The sequence below is a fragment of the Panthera tigris genome, chromosome B3 (assembly GCF_018350195.1).
Source record: "Panthera tigris isolate Pti1 chromosome B3, P.tigris_Pti1_mat1.1, whole genome shotgun sequence".
Classification (NCBI taxonomy): Eukaryota; Metazoa; Chordata; class Mammalia; order Carnivora; family Felidae; genus Panthera; species Panthera tigris.
This window is the reverse complement of record NC_056665.1, coordinates 9,927,105-9,953,773: the sequence shown is the minus strand read 5'-3', so window position 1 is coordinate 9,953,773 and position 26,669 is coordinate 9,927,105. Positions and strand designations below refer to the sequence as shown.

General features: G+C 46.1%; 1 protein-coding gene across 8 annotated transcripts in view; it reads left to right on the top strand.

Moving 5' to 3' along the window:
- The window catches only part of AKAP13 (A-kinase anchoring protein 13), a 335,984-nt gene that overhangs the window by 146,452 nt on the left and 162,863 nt on the right, over positions 1–26,669 (top strand). For 7 of the 8 annotated variants that reach the window (XM_042988121.1, XM_042988120.1, XM_042988117.1 and 4 more), the window contains exon 5: positions 1,552–1,735. In XM_042988121.1, coding sequence (XP_042844055.1) covers positions 1,552–1,735 — 184 coding nt within the window. Of the gene's footprint in view, positions 1–1,551; positions 1,736–12,128; positions 12,244–26,669 lie in introns of those variants that run through there. The other variant, XM_042988123.1, reaches the window with a different exon arrangement.

The window sequence follows — 26,669 nt, the reverse complement described above, 5'->3', positions numbered from 1 at the left end:
ATGTGACATTGGAAACCAGAGAGGTTCAGTGTAAAATCACAGGTTCAAAGACTGGTCATTCTTTTTTTTTTTTTTTTTTTTTTTTTTCAAATTTTTTTATTAAAAAATATTTTTTTAATGTTTACTTTTTTTTGAGAGAGAGTAAGAGCAGGGGAGGGGCAGAGAGAGAGGGAGACACAGAATCTGGAGCAGGCTCCAGGCTCTGAGCTGTCAGCACAGAGCCCCACGTGGGGCTCGAACTCACAAACTATGCGATCATGACCTGAGCCAAAGTCGGACGCTTAACCCAGGTGCCTCAAAGACAGTTCATTCTTAACTGCTCTTCACTTAAGGAGCATGGAGGTCTTCAGGGTCAGGAGAAAACACTGGGGTCCAAGGAGTCTGGGAATGCCTGTGGGGAAGTCAAGACGTGAGGGAGCCATGGAAAATGAGTAGAAGAGGGCAGGCACAACTCGTGGGCACCATTCACACCCCAGGGCCCGAGTGGTGCCCCCTGGAGGTGAGTGTCGCTCAGCCCATGGGGTGGTGGTCCTAGCTCTCCTCCCAGGCTGTGCACAGGAGACCTGAGGAGGAGAGAGTGTTGTGTTAGTGAACCCGGAACGTAACCTGAAGTCCAGAAGGAGAGAGCAGAGGAAGGGAAGGAAGCTGGCACTGAGGATTTCGTGCGGCCAGTCTCTGTCCCGCGTTCCTCCACCTCTGCCCTTTTGTTACGGCCACCCTGGGGGCCAGGTGAAGGCGGGGGTGCAGAGATGAAGCTGACACAGGTTACACGGATGAGGCCCAGTCACACAGATGGCAGATGGCCTTCTGCCATCTGGCAGAGGGCAGTTTGAACCCGGATTTGCTGGACTCCAGAGCCTCCCTCATCCTCCCACCTTCGACGTGACTCACTGTACCCGAGAGGAGCCTTCGCTTCAAGTGCAGGAAGCCCGAGCGCGTTTCTGAACTTGCTAGCACATTATCCGAGAATGAGTCTTTCTTATTATGCCTGGAGATGCATTTCTTTCTTTCATTAAACACAACAAAACAAAGCTGGCAGTGCCTGCAATTTGATTTGCCCTTAATGTGGGGGAATAAAAAGACCTGTGTGTACTTAACAAGCAGAACCTGTTTTTAGTGTTTAGCCAGCTCCCGTCTGGGTGTTTTTTCCTTTAAGTAACTGCACCTCCTGGTACACCCATCTAAGCCCCAACAGCTGTTCCCCCTCTTGGGTCCCCGCGTTGTGAGGCGGCACTTTCTCTCTCTCGTTTAAGGGAAGAAACCACACGTGTGAATTTACCCGTATAAATTGATTGCACGAACGTGTTCAGTCAGAACATAGAAATGGCCTGGTTCTCCTGGAGACTTTGCCTGTCACACTGTTTTCCGGCTTCGTTCCGTCTTCCTTGAGAGCTGGTTGTACCGGCCACGATTACGCGTGTACGTTGTGGTTTGACTTTAGGATCCTAGGTCTTTGGAGGCGGTGGTGTTCACGCAACTCGTCTTTCTTTTCATTTGCTTTGTGTGTTCACGTTCTCCCCGCTGATTCTCATTTGCTCCCCCCACGCACAGACAGCGGCCCCCGGGAGACGTTGATGCATTTTGCCGTGCGGCTGGGCCTGCTGAGGTTGACGTGGTTCCTGCTGCAGAAGCCCGGTGGCCGCGGGGCCCTCAGCATCCACAACCAGGAAGGGGCGACACCTGTGAGCCTGGCCCTGGAGCGGGGCTATCACCAGCTGCACCAGCTTCTAACCGAGTAAGTTCTCCCCCCTTCCTTCCCCTCCTCACCAGCCCCGCCCCCCCGTGTACGGCAGGGCCGCCCACTTGGCATCTCCCCGCGACTCTGCCACGAATGAAACCCTCAGCTCCGGGCCTGGCCTTCTGCTGGAGGCTCTTCATCTCGCTCCTGCTAACCGCCTCACTGCCTGAGAGAGAACAGACGTAAGTGGTCTCAGCGTTTTCTCTCCCTGCCTCCCTGCTTCTCGCCTCTTCGGTTTCACTGAAAACGCCGAGTGGGTCTCATCTGTGGGCTGGCATTCCGTTACCGTGTATGTCGTTGATCCCAGTTTAGTACAAGAAGAAAGTTGTTGTCTCCCATACATTTCTTTCTGTTATGTCTGCAAGACTCGGAAGAGTTCATTAGAAACAAGTATTTTAATTGCATAAGTGCACGCAGAAAATATGCTGAACCACGGAGTTTTGGTTTGAATGTAATTTCTATGAGTAAAATCAAGAGCCGTGGTCTCTTCATCTGACGAGCAGGAAAAAGCAACTGAGTTGTCCTGGAAACATTGAGGAGGAAATCCTGCGTGTCTGCACGTTCCGTTGTTAGGCATTCTCTTTAGAGAGCCCTTTGAAGGAGGGTTGTTAGAACATTTGAAGAACTCTTTTTCTTGTATAAATAGAGAAAGAAATGCATGACGGCAGCCACCCTTTCCCATTGGAAGCTGGTCTTGTTTAATACATTGCTTTTACCATTCTGTGGTCATCACCTCTTTTTGGCCACACAATCTGAACAAGAAGAAACCCCGTTGGGATTTATGTTCTTTGGTAATCGAGGGATCCTTGTAAGTTAAGTGGATATTCCCAAATTCTCTGATACTGTGCTCATGTTAGGCTTACTGTAGTTGCTTTTATTTTTCATCATTCGTAGCTGTTTGGAGGGAGGAGGACCGGAAGGGCCAAGGAGAGATTTCAGAACGTAAGGTTACTTACTGTTACATCAACAGGTTTTCCGTTTGTTTTCCGTTTGTTTACTTTACCTGCCCAGTTGGTAACTTTTCCAGTCAAGCCAGACAGAAGGTTCTTTTCAGATACTTTCTAATGGGTGCCTCAGATACCATGACCGTAGGAGGGGCGTCATCTCAAATGAGCTCTGGATACCTGAGCTGCCCTAGGACCGGATTCCAGGGAGGGATCTGTTCCCGTTCCATCGTACTTCCCATCTGGCCAGTGATTAGATTGCTTCTGCTGTTTGCCTCACGGCCTCAGGAAGAGAAGCCTGGCTCCAGGAGTTGAAACAATGAACTCTGTATAACTGTAGTGGAGCCGGAATGCAGTTCCTCTAAATGTGGTCGTGTCGCTCCGAGGGCTTGTAGGGAAGCAGGGCTGGTTAGGGATGGCCGTCCAGATGGGGAAATAAAGTGATTGCAGCAGCTTTATTATACACTGGGCTGGGCGAGGCTGTCACAAGACCTATTGCAGCAGGGCTTTAAGGAAACGGGAGAGTGTGTTCTGGGAGAAGGTTTTTTGGCTTGCCTTATAGTACTAGCTCTGTTCCATGTGTAGAAGCCACTTACCTCCTTTTGAAGGGAAAGCCAACTGGGAAAGCTTTCAAATACAGGACCGCAGTAGGAGATTAAAATTAGCAATTAAAAAATGGCAAGGAGGTGATTTTTACTAAATCTCTGAATCTTACTTGTCATTAGTAGACTTTGCTAGAATTTCGACCCTAGAGTCAGGATGAATCATTGTTCATGGATGAGGAGGAAACTGAGATCTGGAGAGGCAGTGACTAGATCAGGGTGACAAGGTGGCTGGGCCAGAACTAGAAGCCAGATCTCCTAAGAAGCCATCCGACGTCCCTGCCACTCCTAGGATTCTGAACAAGGGGCCCAAGAATAGGCTTCTCTAGGTCCACAGCCTTTGAAATTATAGGCAACACTTTGTGCACGTGTGTTTCTGAGCGAGGAGTTTGTTTTGTGAGACTCAGATGTTTGTGAAAAGCTACGAATTGTTCCACTGTATGGTAATACTTCACTAAAATCTTTAGACTTGGATGTTCCTACGCACCCCCCCCCCCCCCCCCGCCTTTTTGAAGTTTATTTATTTATCTTGAGAGAGAGAGAGGGCGCATGTGTGTGTGCACACAAGTGCAAGAAAGGGAGAGAGAAAAATCCCAAGCAGGCTCCACACTGTTAAGCACAGAGCCTGACACTGAGCTCGAACCCACATGTGAGATCATGACCCGAGCCAAAACCAAGAGGCAGATGGTTAATTTACTGAGCTACCCAGGTGCCCCGGCCCCTCCTCTTTTTAAATTAAGCTTTTCCATAGAGACCTGTTTCTTTTTAGTCTCTATTTTCAGTTAATCTGAAATTGAGGGGCACCTGGGTGGCTCAGTCAGTTAAGCATCTGACCTTGGCTCAGGTCATGATTTCACAGTTTTGTGAGTTCGAGCCCCTCGTCAGGGCTTGCTGCTGTCAGCACAGAGCCCGCTTTGGCTCCTCTGTCCCCCTCTCTTTCTTTCTACCCCTCCCCCAGCTGTCACATGTGCGCTCTCTCTCTCAAAAAATTTAAAAATTTTTAAAAAATAATATGAAATCGAGGGAGGGGTACCTACATTTTACACTTACAAAATAACTATTTGCATGCCAGTCTTAACTGAAAATTCAAGTTTATTTAACTCTTTTTATATGTCTCCCAAAATAAATTTTTTGTTTTCATTCCTTGCTGCTTACCCTGGTTTTTTTGGGGGGTGGTGGGGTGGGTGGGTAGGAGGACATTGTGCCGATGAGGGTCCAAGTTCTTTTTGTGTTTATGTGTCCGAGGCTTATTTTTGGTAATCCATTTTGATGAACAGATTTACTTTTGTGTGAAAATCGATTCTGTTGTGCTTGGAAGTAGAGAGATTATCTAAATAAGACCCCTGTCTGTAGAGAACTCTTGAAATTGATACTGAATCCCGGCAGATAGTGGTGACTCTTGGGACATTTTTGGTAGTTTCCCTTTTCTATAATCCATCATTGTTAACTTTCACCAAGTTCAGTGACAGGGAAGGGAGAGTTTTGGTGGACTTAACTGCTCTTTTATTTTCGCTTATATTTTGATCTGACATGATGAATACGGGTGTGTTTTTGATCTGAAAGTTCGCTTTAAACAAAATGTTACCAGCCTTGCCTGAGAAGAACCCTTACCTCGGCCTGCCGTGGCTGTTAGGTCGATGGCAAAGTTGTCTCCCCCATTTTGGGCAGAAGTTAGCTGAGCGCCCCACCCGAGGTGCCCTGATTCATGATGATGGGTAGAAGAGGGAGAGAAGCCAAGCATTGAGGCTCTTCGTGTAGCTAAAGCTGCGAGGTGATGGTGTCGGATGGGTATTGCATTGGAGTCTTCCAGAAAGAGAATGGGAGGGCCGGGTGCTATCGGACACATCATACACAACACAGAAGCATCTGGAGACCTGGATTGATCTGGGGGGAGGGAAAGGGCGGAGACCAGGAGGCGGCTCCAGGTGGTGGCCAAGTGCGCAGACTTTGGTGTCCAACCTGAGTTTGCATTTTGGCTCTGCCATTTGTAGCTGTGTTTCTTTGGGCGCAGTAAGGAGCTTTCCTCTCTGCGCCTCAGTTTCTACATCCACTTAAAAAGAGACAAGGATAATAATTTCTATCTCTTGGAAGTAAAGCCAAGCGCCTGGCATATGCTGTGTGAGGAATCCGGGTTTGTCACACAGATTATGGTTACTGCTTGGAGCAAATACAGGGGCTGTGAATACTTTACTTTGGCTTTAAGAGAAGACAGTATGGTTGAGTGGAATCGCTGAGGAACGAAGAGCTTAATTAAAAACGAAGCTTCCCCACTTAGGAGCCTGGGTGACTTGAAAAAAAGTGGTTGGTCACCTACCCGTGCTGAGTTTCTCATCCCTCAGATAATACCTATTGGTCTGTGTCACCAGCTTTGTTCAGGTACTGTGTTAGACCCTGAGGTGCTCTGTGTGAAAGCTTCGTACACAGTCACGTAATCAGTAAAGTGATAGCTGACCCATCAGTGAGACTCTGATTCCAGTCGATTGGTCTACCTACAGTATCTTCTTTTGCGATACTTATTGCAGTTCCCTGTGAATTGAAGTTGGCAGATAGGTGGGCAGAATTTGTATGCAGGCAGGCTGGCCTTGAACCCAGGGTCTGCCTCTGTGAAGCTGGATGATCTTGGGTGATCCGCTTACCCTCCTGAAGGGCCAGTGTGCATTGCCGTGAGGAAGAAATGAAGGAATGCACGAAGAGTGTGACACAGTGACTGAAAGAATATTATTGCCCTTTCCTTGGTTTTCCATGACTTCTAGACTCGTATCAGTTTTTCATAACGTTAAGAACTTTCTGTCAAAGTCTGGAAGGTAATTCCGGGCATCATTTGGTTGTTCCTGCTTGATTAGATTTGAAGTTATTCTCTAGTGTAATAGATAGCACTTGTTTTAAAAACAAAAAAAAATTAGTTTGGTCCTCTGCCCGATGCTGTGATGTGATGCCTCTGGGTGACAGAACAGGGAGCCCCAGATGGACGCGGGATCATTTCCATTGTTGCCACCCTTCCAGGAAGATGACTCCTGTGGAGAATTTAAACTCTGGAGCATTGACATGAAAGTGTTGAAATACTTCATTTGCCCTGAGAGCGAGCTTCAGAGTTTCAGACTGTTGTGTTCTGTATCAGTTTAACAAATCTCTTTATTGACTGCCTGCAGTGTGCTAGAAAGCATGGTTGGTACATTATGGCTAATGTTTCACTTCCACCTTATGAAAACCTTCCTGAAATAGGCCTTATTTGTGTTGTATGGACGAAATATGAAGGCTCAGAGAAGGACAGTAACTAACCCAAGGCTTTCTAGAAGGTGGTGGAGCTCCTTCACACACATGTGTGCAATTCCAAGGCCCATAATCTTCTCTCTACAAAATATTGATGGGAGGAAAGAGACTCAGGAAGAGGCCACAGGGATATGGGATGATTAACACTTAATGAGGAGACGGTTATAAGCTTTCTGTTTAGTCCTGACCTCTGCTTTCCACTTCTGTTACCCATTACGTGGTGTTAAAAGTCTTGTTGACACCCCAGCTGTCTTTTTACATTGGTTCTCACGGGACCCTAATGAGTGGATAGGTTAGGTGTTATTACCCTGATTTTATAACTAAGGAAACTGAGGCCATAGAGGTGAAGTGAGTTGCCCAAAGTCACAAGGCTATAGAGTTTCAGAACCAGGCTCAAGCTCAAAATCCAAGGACCTGTCTAGGTAAAGATGACACCCCTGTGTTTGCAGAGTGTAGACCCACCCTGGCCGACACTGGGCACTAGGCTGTGGTTTGTTACTGTAGGGCGATATCGGCCCCTCTCAGAGAGTTCGGGTCTGTAGATTCTCACGTCCTTCTCTTGGCACATTTACACTTGAAACCTGGGTTCAAGGTCAACTGGTAGAGTAAGTACTCAAGCGTAGATATTGCACAATGGAACTCGGTGCTGTTGAGCAAGATGTTCTGTTAACATAGCGATTGCCTTTTTAGGGTCCTCTTTGAGTACTTGGCAAGTGGGTCCTCCATAGCCCATCTGGCACAAACCAAGTTTGGAGCCTTTGCTTTTGCTTAGGAAGGGAAGGAACGAAACAAGCATACAAACTTACCTTCGAGATAGTAGCCAGAGAGGAGGAGGGTTTTTGGTTTGTTTTGTTTTGTTTTGAACTTTACATTTCTCTGGCTCAAGTCCCATCCACCTGTCCATCCTTAGATTTGTCCGTCCATCCACCCATCCTCCTTTCTCACTGTGTGATCTGGGTCTCTGTGTCCTGGTGAAGAAGGCTGTAGAACTGAGAGGAATCTGGGAGGAGGGGAGGGCGCACGCATTAACGAGTACCTGCTATGTTAGTGATTCAGTGTGTCCTCATTTAGAACCTTTCCGCTGAGGTCTGAGGTGCAGGTTCATGCAGCCGGTGTTCTTCCGCAGGTGGGAAAACACACAGGCCAGCTAGCTTGCCCAAGGCCATCTAGTCAGTCAGTGGTGGTTGTGCACAAGCCTGTCTTTGGGATGTGTTTATACTTTATTGATAGAATTTTGGGCGGAAGCATGTTTCATAATATTGTCAGTCTTTTAACCAACCTAATTTGAATTATGGTGATTCACCGATCTGGTGTTCAATGACTTTTTTTCTTTGTTGGTAAATTTTCAATTGGAGCATTTTAAGAATTTTGACATTACCTAGTTTTTTTTTTTTTTTTTTTTTTCCTGTTAAAGCCATTCAAATAGTAATCTCAGGATTGTTGCCCTGTGCAGCAGCATGCTGGAAAATTGCAAAATGCACTTGTTCTTTTTTTTTTTTTTGAAGTTCATTTATTTAGAGAGATTGTACATGTGCACGAGTGGGGGAGGGGCAGAGAGCGAGGGGGGGGGGGTGCAGAGAGGGAGGAGAGAGAATCCCAAGCAGGCTTCACACTGTCCTCTGTCCTCGTGGAGCCCAATGTGGGGCTTGAGCTCAGGAACTTTGACATCATGACCTGAGCCCAAATCAGGAGTTGGACACTTAACTGACTGAGCCACCCAGGCGCCCCGCGAAGTGCACTTTCTGAGCATTATGTGTTTATAAAACAGTAGCCCCAGCTGCCGTTTATTGTATTTGTGCTAGGCACTTTGCATAAATGTTTGTATATCTTATTCTCTCTCCAGCCCTTTGGGGGCGGGCGTAGTCTCCTTACTTCAGAAAGGAATTGCCACAGCCGCTAAGTAATGGACCAGGAATTGGTTACAAACCGCACTTGAACTTTTACACTGCCTTGGACTTCCTAAGAAGATGGATTGGTGTTGCAAGTTGGTTGGAATAGCAGAGCCGTCCCACATGTCTTGGGTTTTCTTCCACGCACTTCTTGCTGTGTGTGTGTGAGAATGGGCCCAGGTTGTGTGTGTTTCTGATGCCACGTGACCTCAAGCCTAAGAGCCTCTCTTCAGAGGCCTGTGGAGTAGTCACATCACTTGACGCCTGGTAGCAGATTCTCTGTGGCAACAGCACGTGATTTGGAAAACATTTCTGACTTTACAGTGAGCCTGGAGTGTGGGACTTGATGGGCGTATGTGAGACAAGGAAGGCTAGGTTGGCACCCTCCACCCTCTAGAAAACAGACCTTTTGTAACCGTTACACATTATTTTTACTTGGTCGGTTTTGGAGCTTCCTTAAGGGCACGCCTAAAGAAAGAATGACTTGAAAATGTTACCTGCATGTATTATTAACAGAAATAAAAATTATTCTTAAGGAAAAACACTAAGCGTGTAGAAGAAACCTTTTGGCCAAAATCAGTATTTGGCCAAAGCTGAATATCTATGCCTGTGAATGAAGCTCTGTGAAACGAGTTAAGCATGATACGGTATAAAATACAACGTATTCTGTCCATTTTCTAACACTGAATAGTTAGTTCTGTTTTACAAGTTTGAGTTTACAGTGGAAGAACAGTGATTCTCTCAGCATTAGCAACTGCTAGATTGCTCTCGATTCATTGAATACTCACTTTGGTGTGCCTGGGTGGGGCTCAGTCAGGTAAGCGTCTGACTTCAGCTCAGGTCATGATCTCACTAGGCTAGTGAGTTCGAGCCCCGTGTCGGGCTCTGTGCTGACAGGTCGGAGCCTGGAGCCTGCTTTGGATTTCGTGTCTCCCTCTGTCTCTGCCCCTCCCCTGCTGGCGCGCATGCTCGCTCGCTCTCTCTCTCTCAAAAATAAATAAGTGTTAAAAAAAAATTACTTTCTACCAGTGCATCAATAATATCTCTTAACTAGTTGGGCTATAGAAAATTGTAATTCGGGAAAGTTTTCCAGGAACAGGTTTTCTAGAAGGAATTCTATACTTGGATTCTTGGTTTTACGAACCTGACAAATGCTTCAGCTGCTGAAATTGGTTACCATTGTCAAACCATCATTTGACAAACTTTAGTTCAAATGTTTAGTGTCCCTAGACACTTAAAACTAGAAGGAGCTGCACTGAAGTATTCTTATTTAAAGTCTGTTGTTCATGCGGTGCCTGGGTGGCTCAGTCAGTTATAATCAGTCCTCTCCGGTTATAATCTCAGGGTTTGTGAGTTCGAGCCCCGTGTCAGGCTCTGTGCTGACAGCTTGGAGTCTGGAGCCTGCTTGGAATTCTGTGTCTCCTTCTCTCTCTGTCCCTCCCCCGCTCACACTCTGTCTCTCTCAAAAAAATAAACATTAAAAAATTTTAAAAAATCTGTTGTTTTGACATTTGATTAGTGAAAACAAAATGTGTTTGTGGTACCTCATTCTTTCCACATTTCTGCACATACTTCTGTCTGAATTCAGGACGACACATCTTAGCTGTAATACATGAATTTGGCCATTTGTCCGTCTTGTAAAATCTGAAGGTGGCCTTCAGAGTCTTGGTAAAATTTGGAGTATTGTTCTCCTGCTTTTAATTCTTTTCTAATAAGACGTGAATAATTTACAAATCGAATTTCTCCTTGAAAGAAATGTGGCCTAAATGGAATAAGATACGTGCAGGTTTTAAGTTATTCTGTGCGGTGTTTACTTAATGTGATAAAAGATCATTAACAAAAAGTTAATCAAAATTTTTATATAATTTGATATCTATACTTCTTCTGTCATTTAAAATTTCATTTATTTTTTTTAGAGAGGGAGAAGGGCACACACAAGCAGGGGAGAGGGGCATGGGGTGGGAGTGGGGAGAGAATCGTAAGCAGGCTCCATGATCAGGGCGGAGCCCGACATGGGACTCGATCTCATGACCCCGGGTCATGACCTGAGCTGAAACCAAGAGTTGGACACTCAGCCGACTGAGCCGCCCAGGCACCGCTATCATTGATGTTTTTATGAACATTTGTTGTCTCTAGAAAGGTAAAATGTTCTTCCTGAAGGTACCTAGCCAGTGCATATTCTTAATGGTCATATTAACTGTCTGCTTACTTCTCTACTAATTTACCCGTTTGAAAACTCTTGTTTTTGCACACAGCATTACATGCTTTCACACTTACTAATTGTAGCATTTTACTCTTAAGTACACATTTCTGCTTTGACTGGCCAATAGAATTTATGCATAAAAAGCATATAAGGAGATTTGCACTTTGAACTATGCAGAAAATGCTCATGCAAGTACTCCTTATTTTAACAGCATTCCTTGTGTTGGTGCTGTTGCTTTGCTAGTATGATGGTGACCTCTGTAGTCATGTGATCATCGAGCACATACCTGTTCGGTTGGCATCCAGTTAGGCTTCATGATGGCATAGCCGAATGTGGGTGCATCCCGATTGCTTATCGCCTAGGAGCCTCGGTTTCCTCATCTGTACAATGGGAAACGATAGCATGTACCTCCTAGGACTCTGAGGATAAAATGAGAATGTGCTTGTGAAGTTCATAGAAACTCAGGATGTCCCTCTGTTGGGAGAGCTAGGAAAAAAGATTTGCTGGAACTAAGACGACCACTCAGCTTTATATAAATAGGACCTCTCTGCAGCACCATCCAGTCTCTGGCATATTTTTTTCCTGGCCAGCCTCCCCCACAACGGTAACACTCCCTTGGTACCACCGGGAAGGAGAGTGCCATCTTCCTCTTGGATTTTTGGGAGTAAGTAGTGGTAGGGTGACGTAGGTGTAGTTTAGTTGTCTGACAGCCCACAAGAAGGGTTCTGTGCCTTTTATTTATTTTCTAATATACACCTCAAAAACTGCCTTCTTTTTTGTTCCTTGGAAATACACCAGCCCTATAGTATCCGATATACTCACCAGGTATTGGGCGCTTTGGGAGAGCCAGACACTATGCTAACACTTTATATAGTCATGTTCGTATTTGATCTCAGCAAACCCAGTATTCCCACTTTTGCAGACGAAGACATTGAGCCACAGAGAAATTTCTGCAACTGACCCAAGAGCATACAGGTGGCAGTGTCAGAGCAAAGGATCGAAGCAAGTCCGTCTGGTTCCCGCATGTTCCAACCATTACCTTAGAAAAGTGTTACTTTTAGTTATCTGACAGCACAGGATTGATGAAAAATTGCTGATACACCATCGTTACCCAGATAATGTGTCCTCTTTCCTCTGCATCATTCCCATATGAGTTCAGGGCAGGGTTGCAGTACAACCTCAAAAAAAAAGAGGAAGGAGAGAAAAGCCGAGTATCGTGTGCATGGATGCATGACTAGTCTGGCAGTGAGTTCCTTACCAGCACCTAAGATAGTCGCCTCCTGTGCATCGGGATCCCCCCTCCACTCCCCTCTCCCTTTGTGACATTTCGCCTCACCCGCTGCACGTTAGTGCAGCTGGGGTCGATCTTGTAGGACTCCGTGGGGCTTGGCACTGTGAGGGGGAGGTGGCTTCATGGCAGGTGTTGCAGTAGCTCTGAAAGAAGGAACTGGACTCCACAGTTCCTGTCAGAAGTAGACTCAGCAGAACACGCTGTTGGGAGGGCTGCCCTGCCCTGCCCTGCCCTGCCAGCTGCAGTGCGGAGCCGGGGCCCAGGTAGCATGGGCCTGCGATATTCGTGGTGCCTGGGCAGCCGTCCGTGAGTATCCGCTTCCCACCGCGGCATCGTTGGTCTTCAGTGTGGATTCTCTGACATTTGATCTGGCTCTCGCTGATCTCAAGAAGACGCCTCTTTGAACTTCCCCCCCTGAATGACTAGCATTGTTAGTACCGGGAAAATGGTTTTTGCCTGCGCTTGGTTTCGACAGGATTTTACATGTATGTTAGCATCAACCCCGACCTTGTGCTTGGGCCGCATCATGCTGGACCAGGTGAGGGGGCAGAGGCTGGCTGGCTGTGGTTGATGGGTGCGTAGCGGCGGGAATGCTGGAATTAGCTGAAATACTGTCTGTGTGTGTTGAATTTTGTTGTTGCGCTTGCAGAAACCTGGAATTTGGGGGCCAGCCATGGATACTCAATTTGGATTCTGTCACCCCATCTCTGAGGAATGGCTTCTTGGTTTACGGTTTTCTGCAGTTGTCAACTTGCGTGGATCCTGTAAAATTTATAACAAAATCTAATATGCTTTGATGAGCTTCTGATAAATATAACAGGCTGAACAGTTTCTGTAATTTGAACGTGGTCATAGTTTGACACTTAGAAGGTCCGTATCCCTGTGCACAGTGGCAGGAGGTGCAGAGTTTTGGAATTAGGTCCGGGTGCAGATTCTGGCCTTTTTACTCATTGGCTGTGTACTTGACACATTGCTGCTTCAGCCTGTGTTCTCATGTGACGTGTGGAGATACACTGATCCCTGCCTCAAAGTTGTTCCAAGGATTAAAGGTAAATAATACGGATCTGGTATCAAACTAATAGTTAATGTTATTAGTTTCCTTCTTTTGTGTTTTCATCTTTGCTTTCTTCCTTCTCACATTTTCTCATCCAACTCAGAGTAAATCCCAGTTGGTGCCATGGTCCACAAAGCCCCATGAGATCTGAACCCTGTACAACTCTGAGACCTCATTCCCATTGCTTTCTCTGCACGGGCCAGCTGGTTGCTGCCTCGGGCTCCCTGCGCTCGGCTGTCCCCTCTGCCTACTACATGTTGTCCCAGGAACTCTATATGCTGGCTCTTTCATAGGATTGACATCTGTTGTCCTGTGTCTCCTCTTTCTGGTCCTCCTCCGCTCACTCTCTGTCTCAAAAATGAATACACAGTAAAAAAGAGTCACTCTCTTTCTCCCTCTCTCTCTCTCAGATAAGAGAGAGTGGGAGCAGGGGAGGGGCAGAGAGAGAGGAAGACACAGAACCCAAAGCAGGCTCTAGGCTCTGAGCCGTCAGCACAGAGCCTGAGTGGGGCTTGAACCCATGAACCGTGAGATCATGACCTGAGCCGAAGTCAGACGCTTCACCAACTGAGCCACCCAGGCGTCCCCGGATGCTTTTAATTTTATAAAAATAATAATAATGAACACCAGTTAGGATTGAACTTTTAAAATACTCTTGAATATTGTGGAGTTAGTGTTCCGCTTTGCCCAGGCCTATGTGGAATATACCTCGGGAGAAAGGGACACTCGCTCAGTGCATCTGTAGCTGGTTCCACGTTCCATGTCCCCGTCTGTGCCGTGACTTTTCTCTCTCTGGCTTGTCTGACTCGCCAGGGTCTGTAGATGGTGGGAATATAAAACGTGGTTCCTGGCAGTCCGCAGGGATCTCTCTTGTAACCCACTGCTGTTCAGGGTGAGGCAGGCCTGGCTCAGAGCTGATAGGCCCGTTCTTTGTCACCCACTAGTCTGTGATGAGTTCAAGTATGGAGTGGAGAGAGTGTATTTAAGAACTTTTATGGTAATTTGACAGAGTCATTTTGTATCTATTGAATCTAATAAGAGCTCTGAGCTTCAGTTTTGCATCTTGTAAATTTCACTTTTTTCTAGTAATTCATTTTTAGAATTTTTGCTTCTGTAACAAATTGGAAATTTTTTAAAAAAATCTGGTCCTTGTTAGTTTGAGAAGCTGTCCTTCAACCCATCTAACAACTTACTGCACAGTGCTGTGCACAGGGAGAGCAGATAGATGTATGTTTCTGCACAGTGTTCAGCACATTAGAGAACAGAGACCTGAAAAAAGTCACATCTAGTCTGTGAAAGAAACCTTGTCTGTTTATTTTGACACATGTTATTTGTCTAACTGCTTCCAAATAAGATTAATCCATTTCAACAATGAATTACGAAAAATGCTGAATCAGGGCAATGCATCATGTAAAAATACACAAGCTCATTGGAAGCTTACTGGACTTGTTAAGTATTAGTTCTTTTCTTAAATGTTAATGAAAGTAACCTTATATAAAGCTAAGGGAACTTCATGTCTGAAGAGTCCTGCCCAGACTAATGAGTAAGAACGTTTTCTCTTTTTCCTGAGCTGGAAAAAACTAGTGTACACAGTGATGATTTCATTGTGATTCAAGTTACCCATGTTTATAAGTAGAACAACTCACTTTGTCTATAGAATTATGGCAACTTTGCCATTGGAAGCTTGTTAATTAGCTTGTTTTAATGGTCACCCTTACACTAGAGTTACAGATTCATGTTTGGGTCTTAATCTTTCGGTTATATTGAGTTTCAAATGCTTTTCAGAAAGAAGACTGGAAGAAATAGACTGCTTTCCTTGCCCTCTGTTGTGATTAGATTATTTAAATGGGTAAACATCTAGGGTTGCTGTTTGATTTTGTTCTGTGTGTTTGCTTCATGAGAAAGCTAAAGAAACTGAACATTTTAAAGACATATTCTTTCTCTCCGAGTGGTTGGATACTGGACTTTTCTTCTGGTCTGTTTTTTATCATCAGTTTCAAATTATTTTATCCAGTCCTGTTATTCTTTCCAAGTTTCAGATTATTTTGTAAACGTTTCTCTTTCCCCAGCCCGGAATTTGGTTTTAGTCACAGTGATAACGGTCTCCCTCTCGAGAGAATCCTCACGTGCCTGTGTGTCTCTTTTCACTAAGTACACTTTGTATGAGGAGGCTAGTAAGTAGTTATGAAGCCAGTAACTGTCATGGAATAGACAAAGAATCCTGTGTTCTGCGAGAGAGCAACCCAGCTTTATAGAAATAGAAATCTAAGTAATCCTTTTTTTTTTTTTATTTAAAAAAAATATTTTTTTAGTATTTATTTATTTATTTTTGAGAGAGAGGGAGACAGAGGATCTGCAGTGGGCTCCGTGCTGTCAGCAGAGAGTCTGATGCGGAGCTTGAACTCAGGACCTATGAGATGGCCTCAGCCAAAGTTAGACACTCAACCGGCTGAGCCACCCAGGGGCCTCACAAGTAATACTTAAATAGCAATCTCTTTGTCATCTCTTAGGTGACCTCAGTCATCTGGGGAGGGAGAGGGTAGAAAAAAGAGAAAGTGCATTGCTGAGTGAGTTGGGATTGGTCAGTCTGGGTTTCTTAGATGAGGATCCATTTGAAGTGCCTGGTGTTGGTCTGGGGATGAATTTAGTATTCCTGTGTCAGAGTCCAGACTCAGGCTTATTTCTCTGTGTTCCCTTGCCTTAGCTCTCAGGGACACTTGCACTGTGCGGTCTCTGTCCTCGGACTTAGGCCAGAAGCAAGAATGGTAATGAAGAGGGAGAGTTAGCATTTATTTTTTTTTAACCGTTAAGTTAGACATAATATTCATAATGCCACCACCAATAAGACAGATTTATTTCATTATCAGATATTACCTCCCACATTGCATTGTTGTTTTAAACAATTGCAGTGGATTTTCTGTTTTGTGTTCTGGTATTTTTACTTTTTCCTACTCTTATCTATTTCTGTGGTCTTATTTTTGGGGCCCTCTGAAATACTCTGTCTTGAGTATTTAACCCATTTACCTAGTGTTGAATGTTAGTTTTAACATTTAAAAAATCCGAAGCTAAGTAATGAATGTGGCAAAGGACCTCGTTTTTACCTATTAGTTCTTCTGTTAACTTATTTCTGTAAGGTAAATGACAAGGAATGCTATAATTAATTAGGTCAAAGGATACAGTACTTACAGCTTCAGTGTTTATCGCAGTCTTGCCAGCCTTAACTTACTCTTTTTAAAATGAACTTGCATCTGTAGGTTACTTTAATGTGGTATTTTGCAGCTTTGGCTGTACGTCAGGATTCTGATTATATATTAGAATCTCCTGGAGAGCTTTAAAAAATACTGACGCCTGAGGGCCACCTCTAGAGACTTCTGTTTAATTGGTGTTAAGCGTGATCTGGAAATCAGGATTTTAAAAAAGCTCCTCCAGGTAACTGTAAGGTGCAGTTGAGATTAAGAACTTTGCCTTAGTGGGAAAATTAGACTTCACATTACACCTGAAAATTAATTCCTGAGAGTTATTTGAATCAGGTTGGTGCCTTAAATCTGATTAAATAAGGGGTATCAACAACCAAGGTTGACCACATCAGTAAATATTTAGATGTCCGTCTAGTAGAAATTTGACGTAACTTTAGGGGCGCCTGGGTGGCTCGGTTGGTTAAGCGTCCAACTTTGGCTCAGGTCATGATTACACGGTTTGTGGGTTCGAGCCCCATGTTGTGCTCTGGGCTGACAGCTCAGAGCCTGGAGCCTGCTTCGGATTCTGTGTCTTCCTTGCTCTCTGCCCCTCCCCCTGCTCACGCCCTTTCTCTCTGTCTCTCAAAAATGAATAAACGTTAAAAAAATTTTTTTAATTAGAAGAAAACTATGACTTAACTTTAATTGTTACTTATTCTGTGAATGTTGGTATGTTAGATACTTTTGCAAATGTGATTAGCAACATGGTAAGATATTAAAAATTATTTTTTTAAGATCCTGGAAGTAGTGCAGTAATGTGAGGCTAGAAAATGCAGAACGTCGGCTGTTGGAGGATCAAGGTGTTCCAGAAGTCATGGAGCCCTGGAGTTAGAACCCAGGTAGCCTCTCTGAGTGTAGAGAGAAAAATGACCATGGAAGCCGTGGGCCATGAATCTCAGGCCCCTAACACATGTGTACGCCCCCAAAACGTAACCCTTCAAAGAGGGCATGTTAGAAATACCTCGTGTGTTTCACGGGTCTGCATTCTCTAGGGCGAAACAGTCAGCAGAGGCGGTTTTGTCTGGTGGTTAGAACACCAGCCCTGGGTCTGGCCCTGTGACTCACTAGCTGCGAGGCAGGTCATTGAATTTCTCACACCTTCGGTTTCCTCATCTGCAAATTGGGGTGATAGCTTCCTTCACAGCATAGTTGGAAGAATAAATGAGGCGATGTGACGTAAATAAAACACATAGTTCAGTGTTTCGTACATTGTTAAACCGTTAACAAACGCAGCTGTAAAAGGAAGTGACTAGGGTGTGTACCCCTCCTTTGTGGAAGGAAATAGAAACTATTATTAACTAATGTACTACTAAGTGTATCTCTGATCCTTAGAACAACTCTGTAAGAAAGCTGATATTATTGTCACTTTTTTGTAAACAGATGAAAAAGCTTTGGCTCCGAGAAGCTTAAATAATCTGTCTTGGACCAGACAATGATAAAAAGGGAGTTTCTAAATTTTTTTTTTAATTTTTTTTTTTAAACGTTTATTTTTGAGACAGAGAGAGACAGAGCATGAACAGGGGAGGGGCAGAGAGAGAGGGAAACACAGAATCTGAAACAGGCTGCAGGCTCCGAGCTGTCAGCACAGAGCCCAACGTGGGGCTCGAACTCACGGACCGTGAGATCGTGACCTGAGCCGAAGTCCGCCGCCTAACCGACTGAGCCACCCAGGCGCCCCTCTAATTTTTTTTTAAATGTTTATTTATTTTTGAGACAGAGTGAGAGACCGAGTACAAGCAGGGGAGAGGCAGAGAGAGAGAGAGGCAGACACAGAATCTGAAGCAGACTCTAGGGTCTGAGCTGTCAGCCAGAGCCTGATGCGGGGCTCAAACTCACGAACGGTGAGATCATGACCTGAGCCGAAGTCTGACACTTAACTGGCCAAACCACCCAGGTGCCCCAGGGGGCTTCTAGTCAGACCTTAGCGCCCTGCTTTTTCATATGCTCTTGTGATCTCGCCTCCAGGGAAACCTAAATTCAATGCAGTTTGATGAATTTGTGGTGATTCGTTATGGCATGCAGAACAGTTTTTCCCCTTAGGGAATGGTAGGTGCCAATTAGTATCAGTTTTGTGACAAATGTGGTGAACAATTTAGTGTGTCCTTTTTTAAAAGGAGATTGAGAGGCTCGGTTGTCAGAGTTGACATGTCTTTCATCTGAGAGGAATGTGCTCGCTTCGAAGATCGCTGGGCGGCGAGCCCCTGGGCCGGACCGTTCCCCTGCACCTTGCGTGCTGCTCGCCGGGCACCCGAGCTGCATGTGCTGTTGAGTAACTTGGCAGAACTCTCTGCCACCGGAGGAATGCCCGTGTGGTGGACGGCACTGGGCCCGGAATGGACGTTCTTTGGATTTGTCGAAGACCTTCCAGGCCTCTCCTCTGCCTTCCAGTGACCCTCCGTGTGTCGTGCTGTGGCATCTGGCGACGGCTTCCCGTCAAGAGCGACCCCTTGCACCAGAGCGGCGCGGCATCAGATCGCGGGAGAGCACAGGCTCTGGGTCTGTCCACCCGGGATTCGCATCCGTTCCTCCAGCCTTTGTAGGGAGTGCTGCGTCAGGAGAGCACCGCCTGTGTGCCGGGCACTATTAGAGAGTTTGCTTCCTGCCCCCTTTCACTGCTGCAGCCCCCGTGCGGAAGGCCCGTTAGGGGCTTCTTCCAGAGTGTGGCGCTCGCTCAGAGAGGCCAGGTCTGTTGCCCAGGCTCTCCCTTCTCCAAGTGGCCGCGTGTGTCGTTGGAAGCCAGGTGTGTCGAACTGCTGACGGACGTGGTGTGGCTCGCGAGAGCGAGCTGGTATTTCTGAGTCTCCACATCCTCTCCTCTGAACTGGGAGTCGCGCTTCGTGGAAGGATTCACACGAGGATTAAACAGTACACGCACCTGCCCATTTCTCAGTAGATACCCAAATAATATTCGTTTCCTCCCTGCCTTAACTAAGAATTGCTGCCCCTGCCTTTTTGTAGGTTAATGTTTTAAATCAGCCTCTTATTTTGAAAACTCTTGAACCATAGAAAAGATGGCAAGAGCGGAACAATGAGCTCCTGTATGCTGTTCACCTAAACGCACATTTGTGATGCTTGCTTTATCGGTGGTTGTACTTGTATATATACGATCTTGCTGAACTCTTGAGAATGAGTTGCAGACCGGTCCCACTATTCCTAAGTATTTAAGCATATTTTTTTTATTTTTATTTTTTTACATTTATTTATTTTTGAGAAACAGTGAGACATAGCGTGAGCGGGGGGAGGGGCAGAGAGAGAAGGAGACACAGAATCCGAAGCAGGATCCAGGCTCCAAGCTGTCAGCACAGAGAGCGATGCAGTGCTCGAACCCAAAAACCAGAAGATCATGACCTGAGCCGAAGTCAGATGCCCAACCGACTGAGCCACCCAGGCGCCCTCATCATATTCTTATCACAGTGCACTTATCATTAATAGAACATTAATACGATCTCGTATGGGCTTTAGGTTCCCTTTTCGCCAGCTGCCCAGTAGTATCCTCATAGCAGTGGTCTCCCCCTGACCTTGGACATGCGCTGGGGCTAGTTCCTTGCCAAGTTCACCTTCTAAGCCATTTCTGCTGCTACATGGGCTTTACCGGAGTTGCTTCTTTAGGGGGTCTCACCCTTCACAGAGAGCGAGTTCTCCGTGATCTCAAACCGTTGGTAAGCATCGTGAGCAAAACAGAGGAATATTGGTACTCTCCCGCCCTGGAGTGAAATCCGCGCGTCTGTTTGAGTACCTGCAGTGTGTCAAGAGAGTGAGCAGGGTAGCAAGGCCCCGCCAGCCAGGAGCAGTGTGGTCCTTGTCCTCGGCCGGATGACAGATGAGTAAAGAGAGCATGGCGGTGCAGCGCCCCGGGGCTTTCGGTGCCTGGTGAGAGACTGCCCTGGGGGGTCGTACTAGAAACTCAGGGTGAAATGCGGGGTGCCTGGGAGTGGCTGGGAGCAGTATAAATTGCCTCATGAGAGGATGATTGAAAGTTTCAAGGTCACCGTGGTGTTGGCCTCTCTGTCTTGAAGGCTGTTCTGGGGTCTGGCTGAATGTGACAGTCTAAGAAATTTTTAAGAGACCTCAATACTGTCTGGTGGAGTAGGAATGAAGCGTCTCCATGCTGCGTAATTGCCACCATTAGTAGTGCAGTACCCCTTTCTTCAGAGGGGTGGTGTCCTCCCTGGGAGGAGAAAGGACCTGGGGAGAGACTGCCACCCACAGCATTGACCCGCCCTCATCTGTACAACGCTCATTTGGAAGCAACAACAACAAAACATCCCAGCTGAGGCTGTGGTGCCTATTAATTCCCCAGTAGAAACAACCAGAATTGCAAGTAAACTGTGGGTGTGCTTTTCTGTCTTGCCAGACTTGATTTGGTTGCAGTAAAATCTTTGTGTTACTTTTCTAAGGTAAACTTTAGATACTCAGGCATAGTCCCCTCTGTGGAAGAACTACAAAGCCGAGGGACAGCGTAATTACGAACTGTGACCCAGAGAGGGCTTTTAATCAAGAGAGAAGGCTGGGCAGCTGATCTCCAAGTCCATAGGAGACTAAACAAGGAAAATGGCTGTGAAATGGGAAATGTGGTAGTTTTACATAAAGGAATTCTGTACTTTGGGGATTATAGAACATTTAGCTATGCCCCGTGTTCTCACTGGGGAGGTGGGGAGAAGGGGAAGGTAGATGGAGAGAGAGCAGGGCTTTGACTTTCCTTCCCTGGACTGGCCCCATCACCAGCCAGCAATTCTTTCTCTGCAGATGGTTTTATTTGACGATTTTCAGCTACTTAAAAGTTTGAACACCGTGTGTTAGCTATTTTTGTTGAAGTATACCAAGCCACAGCCACAATCTGCCGAGGCGCCTTGCAGCTCAGTCCTTGGCCTCGGAGCTGCTGTCTTCACGTGCACCTGCTGCCCATTCGCTTCAGGGGCACGGGTGACAGGCGGATGTTATCATTCATCAGAGCATGCTGTGGAAACTGGTGAGGTTTGAACAGGTCACTTGACCATTTCGCTACCACTGCCATATGCAAAAGGGCGTTTGGCTATATTTATACCCTGTGTTAATCTCTTTTTTTTTTTTTTTTTAACTTTTAACATTTATTTATTTTTGAGAGGGGGGAGGGGCAGAGAGAGGGAGACACAGAATCTGAAGCAGGCTCCAGGCTCTGAGCTGTCAGCACAGAGCCTGATGCAGGGCTCGAACTCACGGGCTGTGACAGATCATGACCTGAGCTGAAGTCAGACGCTCAACTGACTGAGCCCCAGGCGCCCCTGTTAATAATCTCTTTTAAGGTGTACATTGTTCTGGCTGTGAAATCGGATACATTCTGATCAACACTGCTACAATGTCATGTCATAATTCACTCAAGTTTTTTCCTTCCTAGTGATGCATAAAGTAACGACACTTTTACAAGAAGTAGCATTGTAATTTTGATGAAACATGGTATGTTTAGTGCATGAGATGCCACACTTGCAAGTGTAAAACTCCTAGTTCTTTCTTGCTTTTTCGCTTCCGTGGAAGGGACCATACCTCCAGTGAGCCAGACTGTGGCTGTGTAGGAGCGCTCCATGGTTGACTGTAGTCCGTGTGTTTGCACGTGTCCTGGAGAAGAGCTGCCATATTTATCTGGTGGCCCTGGCATCCAGTGGGATGCCTGCTGCTTAGTGGGTGTTGAGCAAATGTTTCCTTGAATGGTCTTTGAGAATTCCATTGTGAAGCAAGACCATAAAAACAAAGTTCTAGCTGGGAGTACTTAGAAAAAAGAGGGTAACTTAATTCAAGAGAAAATAATAAGTTGTGCCAGAAAGGGAGAGTTCTCTTAGGTTGTTACGTGAAGCAGCCATTATCGGCACTTCTAGATGTGTAATGATGTAGACACTGAACGCGGGTGTGACCGACGTTAGAGCAGTTAGGAGGAGGAGGGGGCCGGCTGCGTTCAAGTGTTAGGGAGGCGGCACGTGGCGAGCTAAATAGCCCCCTTCAGTGCTGGGGAGTCTGTTTGTGATGCCTCATCCGTCCTGGATCCCTCATCACTCTTCTGCGTACGTGGCTGTCTGTTTTGTCATCCTGTTGTTGGAAGAGCGTGGATTTTCTGTAACATAGCCCCAGAATGTTAGGCCAGATTTACGTGTGTTAGTAAGCCAGTGCCTTAACATGGACACGTTGCAGCTGTCATGCCAGCGAAGCTCGTGTCGCAGAGCGGAACGAGACAGTTGTCATTCTGGCGTTCACAGCTGAGCAGCCTTGGTCGTGAAGTTGTGTGGCTTTCTGCTTTATATCCACACGGTGCACGTGGGGTGCTGCTCCATAGAATGCTTAAGAGGAGAAGGGAAAGCCTAGGCGATGGGGGCATACACCGTGCCTGCTTCCCTCCCAGCAGACAGGCGATAATGGGAAGGCACAGCAAAACTTTGGGGCAGGAGGAGACCTCACTGTTGCCTTAAGATGATCCTGTTGGGTAGATTTGGGGAGCGGTGGCGGGTGTAGGGCAGCTGGCCTGTAACAAGAGTGACTGCAAGAGTCCAGGTGACTCAGGGCCCGTAGGAAGTGAAGTAAGGCGCCGAATGGGAAAGCCAGAACCAGCAGGATGTTCTGAAGAAGGTAAGTGGTGTTACTAGGGATGACCACTGTTAATTCATGGAAATCAGTCGGGTTGCTGCCGCCTTGGGGGTGGGGGAACATGAAACTGAGTTTTGACGTCGGAGAATGCCCACCGCACATTCTGGTGAAGACATGGAGGTCGGTGGAAGTGTGGGACAGGAACGCGGACTTTGCAGCTGGAGAGAGATTTGGGAGGTGGGGTGGGACTGTGGGAAAGGAGGAAAGGAAGTGGGAGAGGGTAGGAAGCTGATGTGTGCTGTGCTCACATCCACCATGTGAGGAGGAGGAGAGAGAGCCAGAGAAAACCGGAGGAAAATAGGATGGTTCTTTATGAACGTCCAGAGAGAATAAAGTTCAGAAGAATCCAGTTGCTATTTTAAAAGTCTGCAAAACTTGAGGGTGACGAGGACAAAGAAAAGCCACCGGATTTGGTATTTTCTTATCAGTGGACACCCGTGACCGTGATGTTTTAGTGGCCAGTGGAGTGAGGGGGAGCCAAATTGCAGAGCCTTGAAACGTTTGGGTGACTGGTGCCGAGGCGGGAGGGGACAAAGTGTAGAGGACAAAGTGGGTCAGTGGGTTGACAGCAGTGTTTCTCAAAGTCAGCACGACTGCCAGTCTGGGCCTGGTCATCCCTCGTGGGGAGCTGTCCTGTGCATTGCAGAAACTCCCCCCACCCACCCACCCACCCACCCAAGGTGTGACCACCAGAAAATGTCTCCGCTGTCACATGCCCCCCAGGCGCCAGATTCCTCGGTGAGATCTGGTCTCCAGGGCGGAGTGCAGATTTATGCTGCTGCTTCTTGACCCAGCAGGGCCCCAGTAATCCCTTCTGCTGCACCGCCCCTCTGTCTCCTGCTGGTGGTTTAACCGCACTGGTAGGCAGGCGGGAAGGAGCTGGTCCAGAAGTGGGTGGAAAACAGCAGGCAGCCGGGGGAGCATTACCCCGTCAGGTACCGAGGGAGGGCAGGCGGAACAGAGCAAACACACTGTTGGGAAGGGGCGTCTTTGACGCTGGGGGGTGGTGGGCAGAGCCATCTGTTGGTGGATTAAGATGGTTTTAGCTCCCTTTAGGTGGTCTCAAGCTTCTAAGACGGGCAGAAAGGTCACCCAAGAGTGAAGTAGACAAGGTTAAGGCTGGGCCTTTGACGAAATTATAGAAAGTTTCACTAACACACAAGTGAGTAAAAGCATTAACAGACCAGCAACGAGTCCTGGCTCAATAGGGGACTTGAAAAAATATGTTAAAAACATGAATTAAAATCTCGGGGAAGACAACCTAAAACCCAGCCACTGTGACACTATTTTTATTTGTGCATTTTACTGCCTAGACTTACAGTTTTATGCTTTTTATTTTGCTTATTTCACTGAATGTTGTAGATTTCAGTGTTACTGAACTATTATTTCAGTTATTTGTGATGGCTGCGTAATAGTCCAGAGATCAGTTTATCAAATAGGCCTCTCATTACTGACCAGGGGTTGTCCAGTTTTTAATACTATTATACCTAAAGTTGCAGTAAACGTTCTTATGCCTGGAGTTTTGCCACATTTTATTAGTGGGTTCAGTAAAAATTTTATATGATGCTGAACACAGAGCACAAAATGTATTGGCTTAAAATGCCGCCTCACTGGGGTGTTCCTATCCCACCACACTGCTTTATTTTTCTCCAAAGCACTTGCTGTCTTCCAGAATACCAGTTGTTTTATTTAATCTGGCCGTCCTCGTCTCCCTTGCTAAGTATAGAAGTTCCAGCAGGGTAAGGATTTTGGTTTGTATCACCAGCACCTGGAATGCTTCCTGGCACACAGATACTTGCTGAACGGTGGGCTTGACCCAGACCTGCAGGCACGATGGGTTTGGAAGGGTGTCAGCACCAGGTGTTCCCAGAAGTCAGTGGGAGAATAAATGCATTGACTGGTCTTTGGTATCTAGACAGACTAGGAAGCAACACAAATTCACAGGGACAGTGAGTCGGGAGACGGAAGGGTTCTTGGCACCTGGGGGGGACTGTGGCAACAGAAGCACCTTCCTCTGGAAGGAGAGCCTGGGAATGGCAGAAGGTAAATAGTCTGTGGTTACAGATGGCAGTTTCTCAAGGTTTAGACAGTAGAAAGGAAGCAGTTCGAGAGTTAATAGTGGCAAGGTTGGTGGAGAATTCCATTTTGCTGAGAATGGAGTACGTCACTTTTTAGTTGCCCCTGCCTCGGCAAACAGTCCTCTCTTCTTAGTGGATTATACTTGGTTCACGCTGGGATGGGGTCTGTAAATCAGGTTTTGTTTTCAGAGGTCTTTTCTTAGTGGAGTATGGCTGTAGGAGGTAATCTGAGTAATCAGCTATGCTACCGATTCTGTCAGACAGTTAACCAGAGTTAGCGACAATGGCAACCCAAATTGAGCTTCAAAACTCCGTTTACAGAGAAGTCACGCCCCTTTATTTGGTATAGCTGATTGGTCACTTAGTCGAGTCATTCAGTTGAACCTTTCAGTGACTATCTTATAAGTGGAATTGACCCTGGAACAGTCCATTGTTGGCGCAGGGGTGCGAACCCTCTGTGCAATCAAAAGTCGAATGTAAGTATAGACTCCCCAAAAACCTAATAGCCTACTGTTGCTCGGGAAGCCTTACCAATAACATAAACAGCCAGTTAATGTAAACTTTGTATGCTACATGCATTACGCACTGTAATCTTCTAGTAAAGGAGCCCAGAGAAAAGAAGATGTTACCGAGAAAGTCATAAGGAAGAGAAAATACGTTTATAGAACCGTACTGTATTTCTGGGGAGAAAAATCTGTGTGTAAATGGACCCGTGCAGTTCAAACCCCCGTTGCCCAAGAAGAGTCAACTGTACTTTTCTTTTTGAGGTCACTTCATTCAGAGTAGAACGACCTGGTAAGCACATAAGGATTTAGCTGAGTGTATACCAAGTTCATTTTAAGCAACTGCTGGGGTGTCGCTCATGAGTATGGACATTACAGTGGTTTTCTTTTGGAACAGCCTTCATTGTTACTCAGCCAGCATACAATTATTCACTTCTGGGCTTTCTTATATAACATATTGTTAGTTTCAAATTCCAGTTATTATCTGGTGAGTTGTTAATGACAGACAGGTGTGATTTAGTAAATAAAACACTGCAGAGAGGGAGTCGTGTGTCATCCCTCCCATTTGTCCGTGGGTGGCATGTCTGTTTCTTCTTCATGCTTCATTCTTAATTCTTCATTTTAAAACAATGATCTCAAACGTAGCCTTCCTCCTTCTTCCAGAATCTCTGGGGTACTTTACCAATCTCCTGGTTCATAAAGAGAATTTATGTTTTGAGGCCTTTCCCAGAAATGCTTTTTTTACACACCTGTGCCTTTGTCGGCCTTATTTCATTTATAACGATACTAGTTGAGCAAGGTTGTTTGTTTTCCAAATGAAAAAAATTTGAACTTGGAGTTCTTAGAACCAAGTGGTTTCCTAATTGTATTGACAAGAATAGCGTATATGGCATCCAGTCGTGGTCTGTATGGTTGACTTTGAGAGTTGTCAACAAAAGTTGGAGTGCCCTTGCGTGGGTTGTACTGATTACTTCTTCCCTTCCCAGTATAGTCACTGCAGTTAACGTGTGATGTAACCCAATTTGAGAGAAATGCGTAATAAGCCGTGCTTCTAGTGAAAACCAGGCTAAGACCATCCTCCTCACATTTCCTCATTAAGTTGGTTGTTAGCATAATATTAACTATTTTAAGCTCCCAGACCTCTCTTTATCTTGATCAAAACATCATTGTTTAGGAGGAATCCTGCAGTTATCATTTAATCCATTTGTGACCTCTTCTGAGGGGGATGGAGCAGTTAGTTAGGGCCATGCCT